Here is a 24,826-nt window from a genome sequence, read left to right as displayed (position 1 = left end):
ATTACTGTTATCCCGTTACCTTTAAGAAAGCCCACACATTTTTCTCAAAGTCAGCCTGGGCCATGTCGATTTTCTTCTGGCAGTAGCTGACAAAGCCTTCGGACTGCACAGCCTCCTGCAGCTGGTTCGAGCGGGCAAGGAACTCCTTCTCCGTAACAACCTGGCTTACGTAGACATAGTGACACTGCTGCTGCTGCTCGATGCCTGGCTGCTGCTGAGACTTGGCATTCTCAAATGTAACCAGCTTGCCTCCAAACTGGAATTGAAGCACACATGCAGTATGTAAATATACAAGGATACACTGGAGCGTATGTGAAAAAGTATGCACAGACACATATGTATGCATATGATTTTATAGAGTGTATACATGCTTATTGCCCAATAGACAAACATTCCTGACATCAACTCATTGATTTTTTTTTTTCCACCACTCCATATTTCTTTGCATGTAAGGAGCTTGCTGGATAAGCAGGTGCACCTTTATTAAGATTTATGAACACAAGTACTCCTGTGCCTGTTCTTCCTCAGGCAAAAGACTGATGAGAAACCGAGAACTGGAGCTGTGGGTCTGTACAGTGCCCAGCATAAACAGAGTACCTCATAATATTGCAACGTAATTACCAAAAAAACCTATGCATCATTAAATAAATGCTCAAGCACGGTGTCTACCCTGCTCTTGACAGGCTGTTTACCAGTTAAAAAACCTACAGAGAGGTGGGCAGTAAGTTGTGTAATCATTTGGAGAGCAGCAAAAGCAACAGAAGAAAAAAAAATTAGAGGGGGCTTATAATATTATTTCATTGTATAGCTCAAATTTAATTTACACAGACCAGTCCAATAAGTGACAAAGTCAGCATTACAAAAAGCAAAAAGCTTAGCCAAGAAAAAGACTGACAGCTGGCTCCTGGAAAACCAGGATGAATAAGGGAATAAACACCATTACAAAATGACACATCGATCAGCGTCTAGGGAAAAGTCGCTTCTCTTTTATGGCAGAAAATGGCATTTAATTTGTGCATCAGATCATGAATAAGCATGCATACAATCCTAAAAACCAAGCAGTATTTTGGCAAAGAAATCCATTTCAAGCGGACAGGCTTCAGCAGATCTGTAAGAAATGGCCCATGGGTCTAGAAAAATAAACCAAAGGTGGAGCCAAAGAGCAGACAACTCCACTCTCACAAAAAGCAAGGCTTTGCCACCCTCTCACCTGGCTCCTCTGCAAATCAACCAGCCATGGAGGAGCCTAGCTGTGTGCTGCTACAGCAACTCCTGCTACCTTGATCTAACCTGAGTATTCTCCACCATACTGACTCACATAATAGCTTCAAACTGCACTCAAGTCTCAGATATACGCCCAGTTTGGTCCCATCCCCCCCTCCCAATGTATATTTGTTTACTCCAAAGCAAGCACTGCACATAAATAAAAGCAAAGCCCTAGTCCTAAACCAGAGAGAAGTAAATGCATGTTTCTCCTTTTTTTCTTTTTCCCCAAGCATTTTTGTCACTTTTGCTTGCTTGCTGTCCTAAGCGTCCAGTCTGGAAGCTGCTGCAAGCATCTCCCACCATGACTACAAACAGGGGAAGTTCTCCCAAGGTGGAGCATAATGTCGAAATCCCCTCTTCCTAAAGCGTTTTGCAGGTGCCACCACACTATGTCCCTTCCCTGGCTGGCCAACTGTCTTGCCTCCTGCTTACCGAGAACGATGCTCCCACAGGTCTCCGGATCCATTTGGGTGGTTTCTTTAGGGGCAAAACAACACACTGGGGGGTGGTCTGCTGGGGAAGCTGCAGGGGCGGGAGGGGCTGTCCCGTACCAAATGGATCGAGGTTCCCAAAAGACGATGAAAGCTTCAATAACAAAAGGGAAAACCCAAAAGTCACATATTTATATCACATATAAAGTCACATATAAAGTAAACAGTAGCATTTATTTGCACCAGATTGGCACTCCTGCAAGCAGGGCTGCAGACAGCCACTGAAGACTTCACATGAGCTCGTGTTTCCCCTCCTCCCACTTTCTGTCCATATTCTTAGCTGAACATTTCTCAATACCTGGTCAACTTGCTTCTGCCTCAAGCCATCCGTGCTGCCTCCCATGATGGAGTAAACACTGATCCGCCCATCGAATGAAGCTGCAGACAAGACAGCAGGATTCCTGGGACACCACTGGATATCAAAGCACCACTGTGTGTTTGTGGGCAACTCGTACAGCACCTGGGAAGCAAAAACAAGTCCAACAAATTAGGGCTTTTATGAAGCACCAGGTCCAACAGCAAACAATTTTCCTGCCTGCCCTGAGACTGGTCTGCTCTTCTTGCTCCCCTGCAGCGTCCATGTCACCCACCAACAGTGGGCAAACCCTGACAATTGGCAACCAGGAGATTATCACACACCACGGCTTAATGTCTTTCTCCTGCCATTAAATCTTCTGTTTAATCCACACAGGACAAACTATGCAGGCAGGGTATTGTCTGTGCTTTCCCACTGCAACTTGTGAGCTGCTGCCGATATTCATGCCTGCTCATTCAGAGCTAATCTGGGTATCTCCACGCACTACATAGAGACGTGTCCAGGCTCCAAAGTAAGTCTGTTTTGCAAGAAAACTGCAAAAGTTAAAACCTGCACTCTGGGTATACAGCCTCTCCTGCCCTGGAACAGACAAGCCCACTACCACAGCAGACATTTAACCATGGACTAGGAGAAACTCAAAGAGCAAAATGTGAACTGCCTCGTTGTCTCCCAGGAAACTGGTTTTTATTTTTAATAAAAACAGGTAGTATAATTTATCCCCATGTAAAGCCTTCCTAACAGCAATTCATTTACCACCCCACAGCTTTTGCACTTTTGGTCCAATGCCTGAATTTTAGAAACACTTCTCTGTCCTCCAGGATTATTGCCCATTGCAGGCAAGGAGCCCTCCAGTGTGCCTGAAGCCATTCTCCTGGTCTAGGGGCAAACACTCAAGTTGGCTCAAAAAAGGATCTGCGTTCCCCGCAGGCCCAAAAGAGCACAGTGGGAACACATTCAAGTGGCTCTCTCTGATCTGCTGTTGTTGTAGTAACTTACAAAATCCCTCTGGTCTGGATAAAAGTTCTTACGCTTACAGAAGGAAAAAGGCAATTGCAACAGCAATCCAACCACATGGGGCCCAAACCAAAAGAGCAGGAAGCAAATACTTAGTTTAAGTGGGGCCATTTCTATCCCTTATAATGAGCAGGGACCTTACCACTTAACAGGAGGGAAGCCGTAAGGACAAACATGTAATATCAGCAATACCAGGAAGGAATTCTGCACCAGCAGAACAAGCTCAGAAGGCACATATACCAAACACAAGTACCCAGGACAGGGAGAAACATCCCACAGAAGTACCATTCCTAGGAATGCAAGCACACCAACACCTGCTTTGCATATGCCACTGTGCCACCTCCGAACAGAGAGCTTTTTTTAAGTGATGTGCGTACAATACCTCGCCCGTGTTAGGGTTGGAGCAGAGAATTTTAGCATCCTTCCCACAGCTAAGGAGCAGCTCCGAATCCGCCATACTCCAAGCAATGGCCAATATACCCCTGCATGAAAAGTCACAACCAAAAAAAGTTTAACGTAAATGCAAAATTGTGATAAATAAAGCGTATTTGTAAGTTGAGTTTCTACGTTAGCTGAGCGTTCCACCTCAAAATACCCTCCCCACTCCTTTGTCTTACAAGAGGAGAAAATTTTCAATCGGCACTGTATTTATTGAAATACATGCTTTCTATTTTCTGCATGAAGAAGTATAAAGGTGCAGCCACTGTATCTGAAAATTGAATACAACGGTCATGTGGGAGAACGTGGACACCAGTGTAACAAAATGGTTTGCTTGCCTGCAGTATCAGTAACATACAGTGTGCAAACCTGTAGGTAAGGTCAGTGACTACAAAGTTTGTCAGCTTCTTTTTATTAGCAGGAGATTCAAGTCAGCAGAACCACTGGCAGCAGTTTTGGTAGAAGCTGCAACACAGACTTAATGCTGTTCTCTTTCCTTAAATCAAGCGCTGGTTTTGGGCAATAAGGAAAGTTTCACTAACAACTGAGGAGGGATGAAAATTTAACAAAAGCTTTCATTGTACCCAAATTTAAGGCATTTAGGGGACTGAGGGGCAGAGAGACTGTGCACATCCACATGTGAGGATGTGCCTAGGTATGCCTTCAGTCCATTATTCAGGCAAAATCAACTATTAACTCTTTGCACCTCAGCTTCCTCTTCGTGAAAAGCATAGAAACAAAGCAGCAACTTCAGTGTTTCAACAGGGTGGTGTTTTTTTTATTCTGGGGCCTGTTCCCTTCAAACCAGGGCCCCCCAAAAGGCAAGCTTTTCAGGACACAGGATTGGCTAGTCATCAAGCCAGCATATAATGCTGCCTACTGCTGGAATCACGACCTCCAACTAAGTGAGCCTTCACAGGGAACTGCGCAAGAAATGGGATGTACAAACTGGTACACGGTCACCAACAGTGCAAACACCATGGAGCAGCAGGCTACATAATACTCGTACCTTGTATGACTTTCTAGAACACGAAGCGGTGAGGAGGCAAATCTTAGGTCCCACATCTGAATCACAGGCAACCTGTCATCCTCCGAGGCCAAAACCATCTGGGTAGCAACATCAGGGTGCCATGCCAGGCCTGAGCAGTGCATCTGAGGGACAACAGTGAGCCACAGCATAAAATAACTAAGCAGCACTAAAGGACAAAAGACAACTAGCCTAAATATGTCTACGTGCATGGCAAAACACTGTTGTGAGGGAATTTGCAGCTGTGTTTCTGGGCATTATTTCTGACTGCATTCAGATCACGATACTCTCCTCATTTCTGAGTGAGGAAATGAGTTAGTTTGCAGCTAGTTTCACAAGGTCATCTTAAAGACATGACACTGTGCTGTCCTGTTCACAATCCTACGTTTTAAAGTAAGAAAACTGTGAAGTCCTCAGCACAAATCTTTTTCTCTAATATTTTTATTGATATTTAATAAAAGGCAATTTTAGGCAGAGGTTATTGTCATGTGAACATTTTATCACTACACTACAATCACATGATGAAGACAGTCTACCCTGCTGCTGTTATGTTGGTCAACAAACACAAAGCATTGAGAGTTACAGTTTACCAGAATAAGAGTGCAGACCAAGCAGCTACTTCAGGAGAACCCATTTGTAAATTTTATTTTGAACTCTTGCTACATCTTCAAAGTTTGTTATAGCAACATTCCATTTTGCCTTTCCCAAGCTTGCCCTTCCCAAGCTCAGCTGCAGCCTGCTCCCATTTCCACATCCAGACCAGCAGAAGCGCAGGCCCCAGCTCCATCAGTCATCAGTGTCCTGCCAGGGCTCAGCCCTTATGCTCATCCCACCTGTGATGCCAAGGAGGAAGCCCTCTCTGCCTGAGCACTAGGTCATGACATCACCTTCTCTGTGAGATTAAATGTGCTCACCCAGAGCATATCAGCTGCAGCCTCATCTCTCCAGCAGGCCAAACATGTCATTTCTGAGTAGCTGAATAAAAATCTTTCTGTGGCAGCCCCAAACAGATCAGTAATGGCTTTCTCCAAATTAACTTATCACTCTGATAGGAAATCTGAGTGCCTTGCCTTGCGTCAATCTGCATCTGCGTATTTTTGTTCAGGCAAACAAAACACACAATGGACAATCCCTCTGCATATACACAGCCTTTTAAGAGAAAGCACTAGATATTTAGCATGTTGTACAAAACTAGGCCAGCCACCAGTATCCTTAAGTCATATAAGAAGGGGTGCTATGACCTGTTCCCACATGCCAAGAGGCACCCCACAAGCACCCATGCAAGAGCTAACTCACCCGGTTATTGTGGTCACTGACTTTGATGATGGGTTCGTTCTTCCTGAGATCCCACACAGTAGCTCGGCCGCTAGGGCTGGCAGATGCCAGGATGTGCTGGACTTGCCTGTTCCATGCGATACAGCTGATGTCCTCGAGAGGCTGTCACACATACGGGGATCTTTAACCAAGGTAAGCACCCTCCAAAACGCCCACATGATAATAAACAACTCAGACTAAACAAAGTATCCAAACCCAGAGTTTAAACTAAAAGTCCTTAAACTGAAGATTATTTCTCATGCCATTTCTCCCTTTGTTGTCACCAAATTACCATGCAGTAATAAATCCATTTTCCAGTAACCACAAACTTCTTGTGCAACAGCTACAGAAACATACATGCATTCAAACAACTTCCTACCATTCTTCTCGCTCCTTCACAAGGCACAAAGTACAAACAGCTATTGTTTTTCCTTGTAGATCTTCCTTAAGAGACATAGGCTAAATGCTGGCCCTTAAGTATAGCAATTAAGCATTCCCTGAAACCCATGAAGGTAACTGACAAACCTACTGCCTCATCTTCTGACTTCTCAGTAGATGCTTTTTATCTTCCTCATGAACATGGACAACTTGTCTACCAGGATTTCCAGGTCCCTCTCTGCAGAGCTGCTCTCCAGCAGGTCAGTCCCTAACCTGTACTGGTGTATGGGGTTACTCCTCCCTAAATGCAGGACCCTAAACTTGCCCCTGTTGAACTTCATTAGGTTTCCCTTCGCCCAACTCTCCAGCCTGTCCAGGTCTCACTGACTGGCAGCACAAGCCTCCTGGTGTGTCAGTCACTCCTCCCAGTTTTGTGTCATCAGCAAACTTGCTGAGGGTGCACTGTGTCCTTTCATCCAGGTCATTGATGAATATATTGAACAGGACTGGACCCAGTACTGGGGAACACCCCTAGTTACAGGCCTCCAACTACACTCTGTTCTACAACCGTCTGAGCTCTGTCATTCAGCCAGCTCTCAATCCACCTCACTGTCCGCTCATCTAACCCACGCTTCCTAAGCTTACCTATGAGGATCTCAACTTAAGTGACATGCATATTTTTCATTAGTCTGATCAGCAGTATTTAACAAATACAAATCTGGTACCTGTGTCTTCACTCCTGGTGTCATTGGTGTAGCAAAATTGTTCAAGTCCCAGATATAGATTTCAGATTCATTAGCACCAGAAGCCACCAGATTGGTCTGTAAGACACATTAATAGATGTTAAGAGTATTTTCAGCATCAGCTTTCAGACTTAGCTGCTGGGAGGCATCAAATCTATAGGACTGTGCAAATTTCTCCTATCAGCTCCCTGCGGATGGCAGGGGGGTTGGAACTAGACGATCTTTAAGGTCCCTTCCAACCCTAACGATTCTATATGATTCTATAATATAGCCTTTGGTTCACACAGAGCAGTTTAGGGAAAAAAGCAAGGTTTTTTGAGATTGTAGGTAAGACTGAGTTAATGAAAAAAATAAAATCAATACACTGCACTAGACTGGCATGCCAAGACCAATATTCCCGTTTTGTGGAGTGCTCCTCCACTGCATGACAAACACCTGTGAGGAGGCTGCAGGGGCGCAGCCATGGACAGGTAAGCGTAAAGCAGTGACGCTTCTGGGAGGGGGCAGACAAGGAAGCAGCGCTGCCACAGAGCTTTGCTCTGGACAAACTGCCATGAAGTGTGGCATGTGTGCCTCCAGCAGTGGAGAGCAGCCCGCCCACAGCGAGTGCAATGATCCAGAGGAATCCCGCGTCTGGGATGCAAAAGTCCAGGCAGGGCAACACGAGCCGAGGGCACTGAGCACCCTTTGATCACATTCTGTGGCTGGTGACAAGCAAGTCCCGACTTCATAACAGGCAGAAAGGGAAAGGAAGCGATTCAGAGAGGACACAATGAACACAGGGCAGCCTTGCTGAAGGCAAGTGTTCAGGCACAGAACTGCTATTTAGGAAACAAAATTAAACTGAATTCTCGCACAGCTGGTGGGGACAAGGAAAAACCAACACACTGTATCTAGAAGGAAGCAAACGCTCATTAGTGATGGGGGAAAGCTTGTTGGTTTTGAGAGCTCTTCTGCTAAAGAGGCTACATTGCCACGTTTCCTGTTCCGTCTCCTCTTTTCAAGTAACAATACTTATACCCAACCCTCAAAGGAGATACCTAAAATCTGATGTCACCGGAAACATGAGTGAGAGCATGTAAATACTCCCCACGTGATGAGAACAATATCGGCACCGTACGTGGGTGCTTAAAAAGGAGACTGTCTAAAAACACCACAGAAGACGGCCTCTACTTTACGTGTAAGCTGAGCTAAAAAAGACCCACTAATTGACAACTGACAAGGGGAAGGAATGAACGAGACACCTTAAACTCTTTTCCTCCCCATCCTGAAATGCCAGTAACAGGACAGGTTTTTCCTACAAACAGACACTCAAACACCAAATTTAGTTCATACTTTTCAGGGGAGAGGAAAGGGATCGAAATATTTAAGGTTACAAGTTAAGACAGGCCACTCATCTATGATGGTATGTGATGAAGAACAGAAAACTAACCTGGAACATGTTGACATCAAGTGCTCTTACTGGTCCCGTATGCTTGTCTTTCTGGGCAATTATTACTTCAGTGTCTCCAGCTATGATTTTGGCTGGATCGTACAGAATGACATTTCCGTTTTCACCCCCAGCAATCAGGACTCCAGAGACTCTCTCACCCGAGGTCATGCTGTGAGGCCCCCAGATCAGCTTGTGGTACCTGTAAGACACAGAGGTCCCCAAAGTCTACAACCATCCACCACATACACTGATGCACCCCATTTTGCTCACCCCAGGTAAAGCCTCCAGGCTGATGCTAAAAGGCAGAGCAGACACACTACAGAAAAACACTGCCTGCATTTCTCCTTAAGGATGAGTCTCTGTACTTACAACCCCTTATGTGTCCCAATTCGGCTTGTTATTAAGATGCAGGATCATGACATGGACAACCAATAACCTGGTAATCAATAACACCTCTCATCACCTGGCTGCAAAATCAGGTTAAGTGCTCCCAAATGCACATGATTTTGAGCTCACCTTTGCAAAACAACAGGAGTCAGAGTAAAGACTCTAAGACCATCCAGCCACAGCCTGGAGGTAAATTTCTGCTATTTATGAGCAATGTCATGTAAGAGAGGAAAAAAGCGTAACTAGAAGAATTCCAAATCCTTTTCCATATCTGTGCTTCTGGATGAGCAAGCATTTCATCTGCTGTACTGGGGGCTCACCAACTAGTTTATTCACATCACAGACAGGTGTGTCTTGGACCACGACCTATTTTCCAGGCTAAATCAAGAGGAATTAACCATACTTCCAGAAGTGAAGTATTTTCACACCACTGTGTCCATCTGCAAATACTCAAATTTCCTTCAATTCAATGAACTTGCTGCATAAGCAAAACAGCATTCCTGTGTATTCAGCCATGCAAAGAATTAATTTCTTCTACATAAAATGACACACTGTCACAAATTATGTCTTATGCAAACAGAAAGCAAACCCACATTGACTCGAAAGTGGCAAGGAGTTACTTTAGCATTCACAGTGTTATTATTAATGTGTTATCTCTGGACAACCTTCAAGTAATTTCTTTAAACCACAGAAACTTCAGCATAATACTGCAGAAAGCTAAACAAAGAGCATACGCTGGGTGAGAAATACTGTTAACAGCCAAGCGCTCAGTCTCCTAATGTAGTGTTCAGGTTACAAAGCGGGTTCAAAGAACGATGCTACAAAAGGAAGTTAGTCTGTGATATCAGACAGACCCTTTCCCTGGGTACAATTTTTATACTTACATACCTAACTGTGCAAGGTTATGATAAATGGAGTGCCCAATAGCATTGTTTGGGCATTAGCATTACACCACCAGCAAGATTCAACAGGACTTTGGATAATCCAAAATGAAGGCAGAAAAGAGTGAGGAATAAAAATCAGAGCTAACTGCGCAAATTACTTTTCTTTTGCCCTTTGCTCTTTCCAAGATAAAGTATGTCTCTATAAAAGCAGTGCAAAACTTTCCTTGGAGGACAATTAACAAAGCTTGTTGCAGGATTTATCTTTTGTGGCTTTTATCACCTGGACAATTCCATTTGCTGCAAACCAAAATAAAGCCTGACGTATACATTGCTATCTGTGACACTTTCTGTTATCTTTAGTTATAAAAAAATAAAAAAAATCAACCTCCTTTGTAATGCATTTTCTGGGGTAAAGTCAAATTCTTGTGTTGCTCACCAAGGGAAGTACTTTCAAAGGAGCGCTGCACCCTGGCTATAAGGAGTGGTTTTTGAAATTCAGTAAGCAAATGTCACTTGGCAAGCCCTGAAAAATCTCAATCATAGTTAAAACAAGGTAAAACAGGGAAATTTTAAAAGATTAAACACCTCAACCTGCTCTCAGCGGGTCAGTAGAACACATTAACATCAGCTTTTCACACAGTGCAGGATATAAAACAGAGACTGTGGCTGTTTCTCAGAAGCCTTACATACTAAAATGCAGGCAACTGCAGGGCACAAATTGTAAGCCACCTGCCAGCACAACAGCCAACCCCACGAATCATTACAACAAAACTGATATGGCACAAAGTCAGCAGCCCAACACCCTGTGCTCCCTCCTGCAAAAGGCACCACAACTGTTATTTACTCAAATCAGAAGAACATCCCTAAGCAGGACCACAATCTTATTGTTTGCAAACGCACACAATTTCAACCCCTCTCTAGTTGTTTGTAGGCGACACTTAACCCCTAGGAACCCAGCAAACCACATTTGGTCAAGAACTTTAGGAAACGGTTGTAGGTCCCTAGGTCTTGAAGTTACAGCTTTAGAACAGATAACGAAGACTCAAGTCCAATTAATTTCTGCTCATGTCAGAGGTGGGGGACATGTCAACTGCTCCTCTAGAAGTGTCAAATTCTCACTTGAACATACTGGCAAAATGCTGGAATTGCCTGCACCTCCAGTCACATCATTTCGGGTCACCAGGGGGAAAGAGTGGTTATGTTGACACTGTAGCTAGTATGAAAGTCATGGATCCGATCCAATACAACGGCAATGAAAATTTTCATCTCCTCTACCCACAGAAACACCCTACGCTTCCATCTATGTTGTTTCAGCTCACCCATGAGTGGAAGCCACTGGACCAGCCACCAGAGAGCCACTACAAGTGCTGCCAAGATGGAAATTGGACCGTCTGATGCTAATAATATTTCTTTGGACAAGCACACGGTAAGGAACTAAGAGCTAAGCGGAGTTGTATAGTTCGGAACTTGACTTCCCAGCTGCGGCGTGAGGTATGATACTACACACAGAACACAATCCTGTTTAGTTATGTTACAGGATTCTCCCCAAAATACCTAAATGCAAACAGGATGGGGCAATGTGAAAAGTTGCGACTGTATTTTCATAATTTCACGTTTCTTTCTGTTCCCTGGAGAATCTTAGAAGGTCCCCAAAATAAAGGGTGTGCATACATATTCAAACCTACCAGACAATGTCAGATTTTTTAGGTTTACAGCAGAGCATGAGCTGCCTGCAACTCCTCCAAGTCCAAGCTCACTGCCTTCACAATGACACCTCACTGTCCCACATCAATGGCACTCACATGCCTTCATCCTTCAGCACTGAACTTCTGCTCTTCTCCTAACAACTGCAGATAAAGCTCATGAAGTGGCCTTCCCACAGGCACCACGCATAACAGTTCCACAGCCATTACTTTTCCCTTACAACCCCACTGCTTACCTGTGAGAGGAGGAAAAGGTGGCACATGACTTCATATCCAGAGAAGGGTCTGATAAGTCCAACTCAAATATTTCTAGAGAAGCACTTGTACTGAAGGTTGCATCCAGCTGCTGAGCTGATGTACCTGCAAAGAAGCGCGCTTGGCAGTGAGAAAGCCATGATACACGAAAGAGCAACAGCAGCACAAGGAGGGGCATAAAAACATCCTTGCAAAAAGGACCCTGAGATGGGGCCACGTTCCTGTTATTTAGATGTAGTTCTACATAACTCTCCTCCCCATGGTTCCCCCTTTGGGGGTTTCTCAACCAGTATGAACAAGAAAAGCTTTGGGCAAGTGCCTCTCTCTCCCTGACAATGCACAGAAAACGATCCAAATTACAAATGAGCAGCAAGGGACAGTAAACTAGCGGTTAGGATTGCTGTCACCTAACCCTGGCAGAAAGAAGAGGACGCTTGCTGTCACTTGCAGAACGGAAAGCATGTTCACGGCACAACTGGTGAACTCCACTAAAGGCACCCTGCACCAGCCTTCAGGACAAGAAATAACTCCTAAAACTTTCAATTATGACCATGGCCAATCACTCCATGGCTGCCATGACACGTAGCCCGAGGCCTGCTAGCACACGCTTCTCAGAAACTCACCTGTGGCCAGGTAAATGGGGTGCTGCTGGGCAGGGCTCCATGCCTGCATGGCAGTACGATCAATTTCCTTCAGCTTCATTTCACTAAAAAAATAAAACCAAGAAAAGTAATACTTAAATGGAGCATGGGGGAGACTGCGCTGCCACGGATTCAGCCGCTCCCTTAGGACTTGGCAGAAGCAGCCAGGGTGACCGTTTCCCTAAAGATATCCCACAGGCAGCGAGACACCTAAGCCATCTTCTCCAGCGGACACCAAGGGGGAAGGGGAGGAATAACCCTTCGCCGGCAGAATAACATTGACGCGTAGAGGAAACCGACGGCTGCCGAACAGACGCACAGCACAGGAAAACGTGGGCAAAGCTTCAACTGCTCCCAAAAACCCTCTTCTAACGGCATCAAGGCACACAGCGGGCATCCTTACAGCCACCTGCAGCCTTAACCCACCCAACGAACCCACCCCTCACTAGACCCTCGCCGCCAAACCCCCTCAGCAGCCGGCCGCAGCGGAGGACGAAAAACGGTTTAAAAGCCTCCACCGCCTCATTTTTTCTTTTTTTTGGAGGGGGGGGGTCTTCTTTCAACGCCCTGGGGGCTCCTCCTCGCCTCGGAAACACCGTCCGCGGCCAGCGGGCGCCGGCGGGCGGCCAACCGTTCCCAACGGACCGCTAGCGGTCCGTTGGGAACGGTTGGCCGCCCGCCGGCGCCCGCTGGCCGCCTCGTCGACCGGCACCTACGGCCCGTTTCCGACAGGAACGGAAAGGATTTTTTTTTAAAAAAAAAAAAAAAAAAAAGTAGATAACGAGGGTTTCGCTCCCCCTCACCTCGGCGTCCCCGGCGCTCACCCGTCCCCGGCCCGCTCCAACGTGGCAGCCGCGGCACCGCCTCCCGCCCGCCGGCGGTTTCCGGGCGCGCCCCGCGCCTTCCGGGCGGCGGAGAACGGGGCTCCACCTTTCCCTGCGCGGGAAGCGAGCGCCTGTGCTACGTGTGGGGGGGCGTGTGTGCAGCCGCCTCCTTCTGCGGGGTCTTCTCCGGGTTTCTCGGGGCAGGAGCGGCGATCGGCCCTGGGGAAGAGGGAGACAGGCGTTAGGGGCGGACGCCCCGCTGGGGCTCGGGGGAACCGGGGAAAAGGGCCCGCAACGCGGGGGCTTCGGTGCCGCCTGTCCTCCTCAGCTCAACAGCAGTAATCACGGCGCTGTCATGATGTGAACAGCAGTGAGGCTCATCATCGGACAGGGCCCACACCCATGGCGGGGGTTCCCTCGCCTTTTGCGGCTGGGGAATAGCACCAGCACGCGTGACTTGGCTGACCCAGCCGCCGCACCCGGCGACCCACCGGCTTTCACAGCCCGGGGGCGCGCGGCTTGTGGCTGTGGCCTCTGACCCACCTCTCACGGTAGCCAGAGCACAGCTCCGCTGCCGCCTCCCGCCGCCGGATTCCGCGGCCGCTCAGCGGGCAGATGCCGTGCCCGCTGCGGGCGCTGCCCAGGCCCCATAGCGCGGCTGCGGCCTCTGTGAGGCTGAGCGCCCGCGGACGGCGGCCCTGCCGTCGGGCATCTCTCAGCCACACATGGCCACCTTCACAACCACCACCGCGCGGCGGGAAAGACTGCTGAGCTTCCCGGCCCCGCTATATATAGGGACTGGAAGCGCTGCTCCCATTGGCTGCGAGGATCACCGTTTGCCATTGGCTGCTTCTTCCCCCACCGCCGCTACCGGTTGGCTCGGTTCCCTTGCCATTCCCGCCGTCTGCTTCCCTGCGGACGTCGCACCGAGGCGGAACTGCAGCACCGCCGCACGGAGGGCAGCGACAGCCGCCGCGCCCAATGGAGAAGCAGCTTCCGGCGGGGAGGCCGGGGGTCGTGGCTCGCGAGCCAATGGGAAGGAGGAAGGTGGGAGGGCGGGCGACGGCAGCCAATGGGCGGGCGCGTTCCGTGCCGGGGCGTGGCGCGGCGGCGGCCCGCGGCGCTGCCTGCGCGGCGGCCATGACGCGGAGCTGCTCGGCGCTGGGCTGTACCGCGCGCGACAACGGGCGGAGCCGGGAGCGCGGCATCTCCTTCCACCAGTGAGTGCGGCCCTCCCCCGCGGCGGCACCGCGCACGCCGCCCGGCCGGGGCGGGCAGCCCCCGCCCGCACTCGCCTCCCTCTCTCCGTCTCACCGCAGGTTCCCGGTGGACGCCACGCAGCGCCGCGAGTGGATCCGCGCCGTGAACCGCGTGGACCCGCGGAGCCGCCAGGCCTGGCGGCCCGGCCCCGGCGCCATCCTCTGCTCGCGGCATTTCGCCGAGGCCGACTTCGAGCGCTACGGCCTGCGACGGAAGCTGCGGCGGGGGGCCGTGCCCTCCCGCTTCCCCCAGCCGGTGCGTGCGGGCGGCGGCCGCGGTCCCCTCTCCCCCCTGAGCCGGGCCGCGTCGCGTCGGTGTGCCGTGACCTGCCCTCCCCTTTCCCTGCTAGGAGCCGCCGGGCGCCGCCCGGAGAACCGGGCCCCACGTCCGAGGTCTGAAGCAGCCTCTACCCAGCCCCCCTACCGGGGTCACCGCCGGCGACCACAACTACAGCCTGAAGGGGCAGCAGGCGGGCGGCGGGGGGGCACGGCCGCCGCCGGAGACCCCGCAGCAGCAGCTCCCCGAGGCCGGGAGATGCTCCCCCGAGCACCAGCCCAGAACGGTGTCCAGCATCCTCTGGGAGCTGGCGGAGAAGCAGCAGCTTTCTGAGGAAACCGTGAGTTTGCTGCAGGCCCAGTTTTCAGGTACTGCTGGTGTTTGCTAGGGCAGAGGGCCTCAGGCTCTGTACTCCCTCCCCAGTTTTATGTATTTGACTTTACCCGTAATCCCCGATTGTTAGACTCATAGGTCCAATGCCATAGCGCAAAGGCTTTGCGATTTGTAGGTCTGGAATGCAACAACCAATGCTGCAAAGAGTTAGAATTCAATTACTTGAGGCTGGCTACACTGCTTAGGTCAGACCTGTAACCAAGGCTGTTAAATCAAATCGTGCCACCATTCAGCTGACAGATGACTCAAGAATAGAGTATATTTAACTAGGAAAACATTGTCTTTTGTGCTGTCCGGCAGTGAGCTCTGTTAACAATAATAATATAACCTGAAGAAGCCATTTCAAATCGCAGAGTCAACTGTAAGTTAATGGCTTCTCTCCTGTTATGTCAGTTTTTAAGGAGCACCCACATGTACCACAGCCTTTACTCAAAACTGTGGAATGACACTAGGTAGGAAAAGAGGGGAAAGACGTGTGAGGGACTTGGCCTCAGACAGCGTGGTAGGGCACACGCTCCCTGGCCACTGCCTGTCCCTAGGAAGAAGCGAGGCACGGTGATAGTATTGCTGAGCTATACATACTAGACTTCATCATTGAGTGGTGCCAGAGGCTGTCCTGTTGCCTTCTATTCTGCAAGGTGTTTGTATTACACATCCCTCTGTTAAGTTATCAGCTATTTATTTGCTTCACTAAAGCTGACCTCTTGTGTTTTTTGTTGTTTTTTTTAAGCAGATTTGCCTTGTGAGTTGCACAGCTGGAGGCAGATGGCAGAATACTCACCAGAAATGAGGCAGTTTGCTTGTATTCTCCACCTCTACCATATTAAGGCCTATGATTATCTACGGAAAATTTTTCCTCTCCCTCATCCTTACAGCCTGACAAAGCAAGTATTCATTCATTCATTCCGTATTTCCAAGTACTCTTGTAGAAATAGGTGTAACAGGTCTGTCCTAAAAACATTCAGCGGTGCTTTGTATTAGTAACAGAAGGAGAGTGGGAAGCAAATGTCAAGAAATACTGATACCCCTCATCTCATCTCACCTCACCTCACCTTAACAATTTTAGAGTAAGCGTGGAGTTTGCTAAGTATTTCCAGACAATTAGGGGTGTGAAAAAAAGCTACATTTCAGGGCCTCGGCTGCTGTAGGGTCTATATATGTTTTACTGTTCACTGGGAAGGAAGGAGGAATACAGAAAAGCAGAGGTGCTTTACCACATTGGCGCATGCTTTTGCCCTGTGATGTGCGATGTAGACTTGTAAGAGGGGAGGGATGAGCCAAAGAGTGGAAGGAAGGGCAAATACAAGTAAGCTCATCTGAAAAGAGGCAGCAGGAGGCAGTGTCAAGGGAGGTGCTGCAGAGCTTCACCAACAGCCAAAAGTGAGTGAGGAGAGATGGGCAGGAATAAGTGTCAGTAGAGGAAAACAACCGAGAGGACTATACATGAAGAACTTTGGAACTGTTTTCTGGAAAAGGGAGAAGAGAACATGAGAAAGTGAAGGACTGCATACAGTGGTTAGACTAGAGCTTTGCATTTTCTCACCTTGCCCCACAGGGGCTCTGGGAAGTTAGTGAATCTTGACAAGTGTCTGTTTCAGAGTTATAGAAGGGAGATTTTTCAATATCACATAAGTCCGTTGTGCAACCCATTGCAAGTAGTCATGTAGGCTCAGAATTTACTACCTGAAGTGCTGTCAGACCCATTAACAAGAAGTGGAAGTTGTAACAGCACACAAAACAAAAGCTGAAGAAACTCTCCCCCTACAGGTTTTCAGTCTCAAACTCCTGTAGTGCAGGATACATAACAGATATGAACATTGTCCATGCCAGCCTTGGGGGGGGGGTTTACACTGCTTCTCCAAAGAATCTGCTCAAAGGGGCACCAGGAGGTAGTGAGTGAAGAGTGTGTGGAGGAGAGTAGCGTTCCACATGGGCTGCTGAGGCTTTCACATCTTCCAGGCTGGATTAAGATGTACAGTGGGGAGAAAGCCACTTGGGAAGGAGAGAAGCCTGGTATTGCTGGCCTCTGCATAGCCTGATGGGCACTCCTGTGTTTGTTTTAATCTTTTTTTCCTGTTCTGATCTATACATTGGAGAGGGGAGAGGCAGGAAGCTGCTTTGTTACTTCCCTCTATGGTCAGTACTTTTGCTTGGCTTCCCATCACTAGGGTGTGAGAAAAGAAACTCAGACTATGCATTAAGAAGGGCAGGGCTGCTTGCCTTATACTCTGTGTCTTAGTCTATTCTACAGCTCTGAGCATGGCTGACCATCTCCTAAGTGGTAAAAGGTGCTGACTGGTGCTTCAGTTTTCTCAGAATCACATCTAATCGCATCCTCCCTTTTTTTCCAGTTGGCTGTCTAATAATGAAGCTGCTGCAGGCTTCAGCAACAACATTTTTCTCCGCCTTCAGGAAAAAGTGGAGAGAGGGGAACAGGCCTACCGCTACTGTGCCCTGATGGTACAAGACATGTCCCTGCAGAAGCAGCAGGAGTGGGACCCACAGACCCAGCGCCTGATGGGCTTTGTTGACTTTGGAGCAGGCGCCCTTGACGCTGACGAAGCTCCGCTGGCCTCAGAAGCGATAATCCTCATGGCAGTCGGCATCTCAAGTCCCTGGACGGCTCCACTTGGCTACTTCTTCGTGAACAGCACGACTGGCCACTTACTTGCTCAGCTGCTTCGTCAGACCATTAATAAGCTGAACAACATTGGCATCACGGTGCTGGCTGTGACATCAGGCGCCACCGCTCGTGGTGCCGAGACCGCCAGAGCTCTGGGGATCAGGATGGATCCTGAAAGGATTCAGTGTACTTTCCAGCATCCGCCTGGCTCTGCTCACAGCATCACATACTTTTTCGACATTTGCCATGCGCTCCAGCTCATAAGGAATGCTCTGCAGTGCTTCCAGAAGATAGAGTGGCTCAGTGACACCGTGCAGTGGCAGTATGTGGTCGAGCTGGCATCTTTGCGCGAGCAGAGGGTATTAGAGCCATGTAGTCCCAAGTCAGGCCAACCTGGGAGTGAGGAGAGTTACCACCTGAAGGTCAACCTTGCTACCCTGTTGTTTAGCGAGGGTGTTGCTGACGCACTGGAACACCTCCAGAAGCTGGGCCTGGCCTCATTCCAGAACTGCAACGGTACTGTCAAGTTTGTGCGTTTGATGAGCCGTCTGTGTGATGTATTTCATGGCAGAGGTCCCTACAGAAGGGGACTAAAGGGGCCTTTGATAGCTGGAAATTACACCAAAATAAGCCAACTGTTTAATGAGGCCAAGAGCTTCTTCGTCACCTTAACAGACTCTAAGGGGAGACACATTATTAAGGGCAAACGCAAACTAGGATTTATGAGTTTCTTGCTCAATGCCGAAAGCCTCAAGTGGCTTTACACCAACTATGTGTGTCCCGAAGGCACTCCTTCCCACTACCTCCTGACCTATGCCTTCAGCCTTGACCCGCTGGAGATGTTTCTCAGGGCCCTCCAGCAAGCCTGTGGCAGCAGTGGGAGCCCCACCTGCACTGTGTTTCAGGCTGCTTATCACAAACTGCTGGCCAACTGCAGCCTGGCACCAGGCTCGCTGTACAGTGGTGGCTCAGGCAATACGAGCTCTTTGGACATATCCTTGTCTTGTAGGAGAGATCTGACCCTTGGCAGCATTCGTGCTCAGTATAACCCAGCTCGTGGGAGGACACTGTCAACAAAGTACCTCTATTGTGCAGGCCTTCTTTTGCATGGCTCTGCACTGAGTAATGCGCTGACAGACCTATCGCTGCATGCCCAGAGCGTCACCTGCGCCGCAGGCTTCGTTGCTGAGCAGTTAGCCTCTGACTTGCAATGCGACGCTTGTCTTGCTTCTCTCTTTGAGTTAGATGAGAGCAGGCTTAGATGCGGGTCGGTGCTCTACATAAAAAAGTTAGGTGGAGTGAGTCTGCCCTCAGCAAGTGTGTATCACATAACAAACATTTCGGAACAAGTCCTAAACCGGTATGGCAACGTAGGAGATGGCAACAAAACCACCAAGGTATGGCATTTGTCTCTAGAACAGAAAGTCTTCCAGGAGCTTCTGGGAGGAAGTCCCCTTTTCCCCACCCTCACAGACCATTTATTTGATGGGGAGTTGTGTGTCAGCAATCACTACACAATCTTAATAAAGCAAATAACACGATGTTACTTAAACATCAGAACAAACCATGCCAAACACCTGAACTTGAGATACCATTGTGGAAGGCACAGATTGAAGAAACTGAAGGGAAAACATTTGTTTCCATCACCACTGGGTAGCTGTCAGTCAAGCCAAACCCACGTGCGGTCATGAGTGCTCGTTGCTGTTCCAAGGGTGGCTGTCCCCTACTGAGGCTCAGTGGTGGCCACATCTAGGCAACACATGTGAGGAAGTGATGTGGCGTCTTCCCATGGTTTTGCGGGCAAAAGTGATGTTGATAAGCAGTGATCTGTTGGGCCACTGCAAACCATCTGATCAGAGTTTGTCTGAGCAAAGCAAGGAAGTTCATCTGATCCTGTTTTCCATCTAGTAATCCTGCAAAGCAGCCACATATTTCATGAGATATGCGTGGCAGGCCAGGATGAGAGATGGTTGCCTGGGAAAGTGGTAGGGGACACTGCAGAGCATCTCCTGGAGCTGCTGGGTGGCTTAGTGCTGTGAGTGCTCTTGCTAGGAAAAAACTGATGCATCTCATCTTCCATGTGGTTGGGGGGAGGTTATGTGTGCTGGCAATTTGATTTCACTAAAGCGGATCTGCTTTAAAAAAGCAGGAGGCAAGAAAGCTTGCAGAGCTTTTACTTAAAAAGGAAAATAAAAATACAAAAAGAAAATGGCACTGAAGTTGTACACAAGCTCTAATCTCCACTCCCACATGTCTCAAGCAGCTAAACAAGCTCTTTAAGTGTAGATCTCCTGGAGGGGGGGACTACAGTATCAAACTGCACCCCTAAAGCTCCATGTTTCACAAATGAATCATAGAATAGTTTGGGTTGGAAGGGACCTTTAAAAGGTCATCTAGTCTGGCCTACCCTGGAATGAGCTGGGGCGTCTTCAACTAGATCAGGTTTCTCAGAGCCCCGTGCAACCTGACCTTGAATGTTTCCAGGGATGGGGCATCTACAGCCTCTCTTAGCAACCTGTGCCAGTGTTTCACCATGCCCATTGTAAAAAAAAAAAAAAAATCTTCCTTATATCTATTCCGAATCTACTCTCTTTTAGTTCAAAACCATTACCACTTGTCCTATCACAGCAGGCCCTACTAAAAAGTCTGTCCCCATCTTTCTTATAAGCCCCCTTTAAATATTGAAAGGCCACTATAAGGTCTCCGGTCTCCCCGGAGCCTTCTCTTCTCAAGGCTGAACAACCCCAACTCTCTCAGCCCGTCTTCATGGGAGAGGAGTGTCCCATCACTCTGTTTTTATGGTGCTCCTCTGGACCTGCTCCAGCTGGTCAATGCGTCTGCTGTGCTGAGGGCCCCATAGCTGGATGCAGTACTCCAGGTAGGGTCTCGCCAGAGCAGAGCGTGAGAATCACCTCCCTGGACCTGCTGCCCACGCTTTTCATGCAGCCCAAGATGTGGTTGGCTTTCTGGGTTGTGAGTGCCCATTGTTGGCTCATGTCCAGCTTTTCATCCACCAGTACCTCCAAGTCCTTCTCAGCAGGTGTGCTCTCAATCCCTTTGTTCCCCAGCCTGTATTGATACCAGGGATTGCCCCAATCCACATGGAGGACCCTGCACTCGGCCTTGTTGAACCTCATGAGGTTCACATGGGCCCACTTCTTGAGCCTGTCCAGGTCCCTCTGGATGGCATCCTGTCCCTCAGGCATGTCAACCACACCACTAAGCTTGGTGTTGTCCGCAAAGTTGCTGAGGATGCACTCAATCCCTCTATGTCATTGATTACGATATTAAACAGTACCCCTATACAGACCCCTGATGGACACCACTTGTCACCAATCTCCATCTGGACATTGAGCTGTTAACCACTACCCTCTGGATATGACCATCTGGCAAATTCCTCATCCACCAAACAGTCCATCCATCAAATCCATCTCTCTCAATTCAGAGATTTGTTGTGGGGGACCGTGTCAAAGGCCGTAGAGAAGTCCAAATAGATGACATCCATAGGTCTTGTCCACTGATGTGGTCCCTCCCATCATAGAAGGTCACTGTGCTGGTCATGCAGGACTTGCCCTTGGTGAAGCCACGCTGGCAATCTCAAATCACCTCCCTGTCCTCCATGATCTGTTAGAAGCATAGCTTCTAGGAGAGTCTGTTCCGTGATCTTCCCAGGCACAGAGGTGAGGCTGACAGGGCGGGAGTTCCCAGGATCCTCCTTTTTACCCTTTTTAAAAATGGGTGTGATGTTTCCCTTTTTACAGTCACTGGGGATTTCACCTGACTGCCACGACTTTTCAAGTATCATGGAGAGTGGCTTGGCAACTACATCACTTAATTCCCTCAGGACTCTGGGGTGCATCTTGTCAGGTCCCATATGTATGCCCAAGTTCCTCAGGTCCATCCACATGAGAGGTGTGGCGAGAGAGGTTGCCAGTGGAGACTGAGGCAAAAGAGTTCTTGAGTACCTCAGATTTCTTCTTGTCCGTTGTTACCAGTCTGACAGTCTTGCTCATCGGGGGTGGGTTTTCTTTGACCTTCCTTTTTGGCTGACATACCTGTAGAAGCCCTTCTTATTATTCTTTGTGTCCCTTCCAAGTTCAGCTCCAGATGAGCCTTGGCCTTCCTGACCCCATCCCTGCACAACTGGTAGCGTCCCTATACTCTTCCCAGGATACCTGTCCCTGCCTCCACTGCCTGTGCATTTCCTTCTTGTGCTTCAGTTTGACCAGCAGGTGCTGACTCAGCCATGCTGGTCTCTTGCCTTCCTTTCCTGATCTCATACACCTGGGGATCAAGAGCTCTCATACTTTATGGAAAGTGTTCTTGAGTATGTGCCAGCTCTGTTCTCCTGCCTTGTCCCTGAGGGCACGTTCCCAGGGGGTCCTATTGGCTAACTCCTTGAAGAGCTGGGATTTGGTTTCTTAAGTAGTAGGTAGCGGGTAAGTGGATGCTGAGTGAGGTAGTGGATAGCAGAGAGGCTGTTGTGCATGAAGGTGACAAGGCAGCGCTGAGGCTGTGACCAGGCTGTTGTGCCCAGCAGCACCCAGGGGGCACTGACACCCTCTTCTCTGGGCAGGAGCCCCGGATACCAGCATATGGATGTGCTGTAGCAGGGCGAGCGTTTTGGATGCCATTACATGGCCCCATCAGGTCATCCACTCAACTGTGCCACCTGGCCCCATCCTCCCAGAGCTGGTCAGCATCCTGCAGCCCAGGGTAGGAGGCAGTCTCCTTTTCAGATGTTGTTTCCACTGATAGACAGTCATAGATTTGATGCTACCAAGTAGAATAGGCTTTTTCAGTCACCTCATTTCCGTGGCAAGGAAGCTGCCTTGGTATGCAAAGCTATACCTGGAATAAGGAAGTTTGGCATAACTGCTGCTAAATGGCCTCCCTTTGCCATGCAAAATAGCAGTTGCATCTATAGAGCTAGATGGCAAGGATTTCCCACAAAACTCTTGGCTGTTCAGTTTCTTTTGAGCTGCATGTTGGAGACAGGATGAAAAATGGTGATCCACCATGTCCCAGGGGCAGGTATAATATTCAAGGTGCCATTCTGCCTACGAGTGACTTGACAAAACTGTCCCTGGTCGGTTTGGATTCTTCCTCCTCTTCTAGTCCTACTCACTCATGGTGGGAGCAGAGCTGCTGCACTCAATTCCTCAACCTCTGCTCTGAAAGCAGCGGCACCACAGAACTTCATCCATTCTCTGCTGGAAGTACAAAAAAAACAACCTCTATAGACTTTTTTCCCCAGTCCAATTACCTATGCAAAAAGCCATGTTGAAGACATTACTGCTGCAGAGACATTCCAGCTCCAAGAGACTCTGCAGGAAACTATTTCCCTCCCACACACATAGGCGATTTTTAGGTCGACTGGCAAAACGCTGCTGTTATCCCAGTGGTAGATTGGTTGCACTCATGTAATGTTGTAACATTTGCACTGCCTAAACCTCCAGCCCCAACATGAGCCGAGCTGTGGAGAACAGGCACTTCCTCGCTGTGCATTTTTTTCAGCTGGACATAAGCCTGCTGCCACTTCCTGTTTACATCTGAGCGAGCTTGTCTGGCTCAGTTCATGCCGAGCCTCCTCCCGAACAGAAAGCTCTTGCACGAAGACGCACATGACCTTCTGGCTGCTGGGGTGAAGTTGTAAACATGGCAGGCGTGCTGCACACAGGGCTTCCCCATCTCTGAATTTCTGATGGGTTTTGTGCAGTTGGTGCCGATCGGTGGCAGCTGCTGCGCAGACAGGCTGACGTTGGGCTCTGTGCATTCCCGTGGCTCACCTGCCCATACCCATGACCACCACAGTTCAAACATCCTTTTGTAATTCACCGAAATATTGATGACGGAGGTTTTCAAGAGATGTTGAGGAAGTTTTACAGGGCTTGATAGGATGACATTTGAGTAAAAGCACGATATTAGAAAAAATGTGTCAGTTATCTAATTAACAAAGTTATCCAATATTACAAGAAAGCTCGACAGTTGTTACAGGAACCCTGTACCAATTGCCATTATTTCCCAAAAATACAGACCTGCTGCTGCCCACCACAGACACTGCTGGCTGTACTCACTCTGCAGCAACTGTTAGATTTCAGTGGAATTTTTCAGCATTCATAACTCCCCAATTGCGACCAAGTGATTTTCTGCACCACTCCTTTTCCCACAGTGTTGACACTGCTCCAGCAACTACTTGCTCAGACATCCACCATCTTTCTCTGAAACACCCCCACTCTCGCTAGCACCATGTCCTCCATGACGTCCAAGCCCACCCCTAAGTCACTTTGAGCACCTCATTCCTTCTCCAAGTCCTCTACGGCAGCCTTCTCTCGCAGCAGCTGGTGTGCTAGGGGGGAAAAGCTCAGTCCAGTAACGTCTTTCATTCGCTCAACATCCTAACAACGCTCCTAGGACTCCCTGAGCATTGATCATATACTACCAAGCAGCTAGTAAAAGCTGAACCTAGAAATTTGATGCACAAAAATAAAACCAGGTTTTACTTTGCAGAAGCAAACCACAAGCTCTCTTAACTAACTTGTATTCTATAGTGCAACTGAATAATACAGCTTCGTAAGAGCTCACAAACCTCCTCCCCAAGAGAGACATTAAAAGACACAAATGCCACGAGAAAACAGTGCATTGCATGCTGCTAGCAGGGAGTCTAAGGCTCTCGATAAGCTTTGCTTCCAAGTTTTGCCCGTGATTCTCAATGAGCTCTGTGTAGCACCCTGCTGTCTTCAAGGGCACTGCAGAATGGCCTTGCACATCTTTCTGCTCAGTCTAAGCCTGACTGTTGTCCAGCCAGTGCACATAAAAAAAAAAAAGCGCTCTCATTAATGAGAAATTAATTAAAAGCTTTAAAAGAAATTATCACGTGGACTCAACTACCTGATGCTGGCTTGGTTGACCCATTTTGGCCCTTTATGAACTGTGCCACAAATTGCTATGCGTGGCAGTACGCCAGTAACCAAGGGTTTATCCCTGGTAGGATTCAATCTCATACTGAAAATCCAAGCTAGTACTTGCATCAGAAGTAGGCCTAGCGTTAACAGATTTATTTTGATATTTCAGTGAAAATCTGCTGTGTACATTTGTCAGTGCTGAAGGAACGGAGTGCAAAAAAAAAATAAATCGTATTTACAGAATAGTATAAATGTT

General features: G+C 48.6%; 2 protein-coding genes across 11 annotated transcripts in view; one reads left to right on the top strand and one right to left on the bottom strand.

Moving 5' to 3' along the window:
• The window catches only part of SEC31A (SEC31 homolog A, COPII coat complex component), a 45,056-nt gene extending 31,193 nt beyond the window's left edge, over window positions 1-13,863 (bottom strand). For all 10 annotated transcript variants that reach the window (XM_063335126.1, XM_063335127.1, XM_063335128.1 and 7 more), the window contains exons 1-12: window positions 13,657-13,863; window positions 13,093-13,332; window positions 12,272-12,354; window positions 11,630-11,753; window positions 8,420-8,618; window positions 6,970-7,065; window positions 5,849-5,989; window positions 4,535-4,677; window positions 3,470-3,569; window positions 2,056-2,217; window positions 1,699-1,851; window positions 20-256 (exon numbers count right to left, since the gene is read on the bottom strand). In XM_063335126.1, the coding sequence (XP_063191196.1) occupies window positions 20-256; window positions 1,699-1,851; window positions 2,056-2,217; window positions 3,470-3,569; window positions 4,535-4,677; window positions 5,849-5,989; window positions 6,970-7,065; window positions 8,420-8,618; window positions 11,630-11,753; window positions 12,272-12,350 (1,434 nt within the window). In that variant the 5' untranslated portion in view covers window positions 12,351-12,354; window positions 13,093-13,332; window positions 13,657-13,863. The remainder of the gene's footprint in view (window positions 1-19; window positions 257-1,698; window positions 1,852-2,055; window positions 2,218-3,469; window positions 3,570-4,534; window positions 4,678-5,848; window positions 5,990-6,969; window positions 7,066-8,419; window positions 8,619-11,629; window positions 11,754-12,271; window positions 12,355-13,092; window positions 13,333-13,656) is intronic.
• Window positions 13,864-14,213: 350 nt separating this feature from the next.
• THAP9 (THAP domain containing 9) lies at window positions 14,214-24,776 on the top strand. The gene is made up of 5 exons (XM_063336543.1): window positions 14,214-14,333; window positions 14,433-14,628; window positions 14,723-15,017; window positions 15,776-15,926; window positions 17,394-24,776. Exons 1-5 carry the CDS (start codon window positions 14,254-14,256, stop codon window positions 19,354-19,356), a joined length of 2,685 nt encoding a protein of 894 aa, XP_063192613.1. The 5' UTR covers window positions 14,214-14,253; the 3' UTR covers window positions 19,357-24,776.
• Window positions 24,777-24,826: the final 50 nt, after the last annotated feature.

Source organism: Chroicocephalus ridibundus, chromosome 5 (assembly GCF_963924245.1).
Source record: "Chroicocephalus ridibundus chromosome 5, bChrRid1.1, whole genome shotgun sequence".
Taxonomy (NCBI): domain Eukaryota; kingdom Metazoa; phylum Chordata; class Aves; order Charadriiformes; family Laridae; genus Chroicocephalus; species Chroicocephalus ridibundus.
The sequence above is the reverse complement of the archived record's forward strand: the minus strand, read 5'-3'. Positions and strand labels throughout refer to the sequence as shown.

Excerpts from the sequence above, each read along its gene's own strand:
- THAP9 (XM_063336543.1), top strand. The coding sequence starts at position 14,254 with ATGACGCGGAGCTGCTCGGCGCTGGGCTGTACCGCGCGCGACAACGGG. Across the intron at positions 14,629-14,722 it reads CCTCCCGCTTCCCCCAGCCG|GAGCCGCCGGGCGCCGCCCG; the intron begins GTGCGTGCGGGC and ends TTTCCCTGCTAG. Across the intron at positions 15,927-17,393 it reads CATCCTTACAGCCTGACAAA|TTGGCTGTCTAATAATGAAG; the intron begins GCAAGTATTCAT and ends CTTTTTTTCCAG.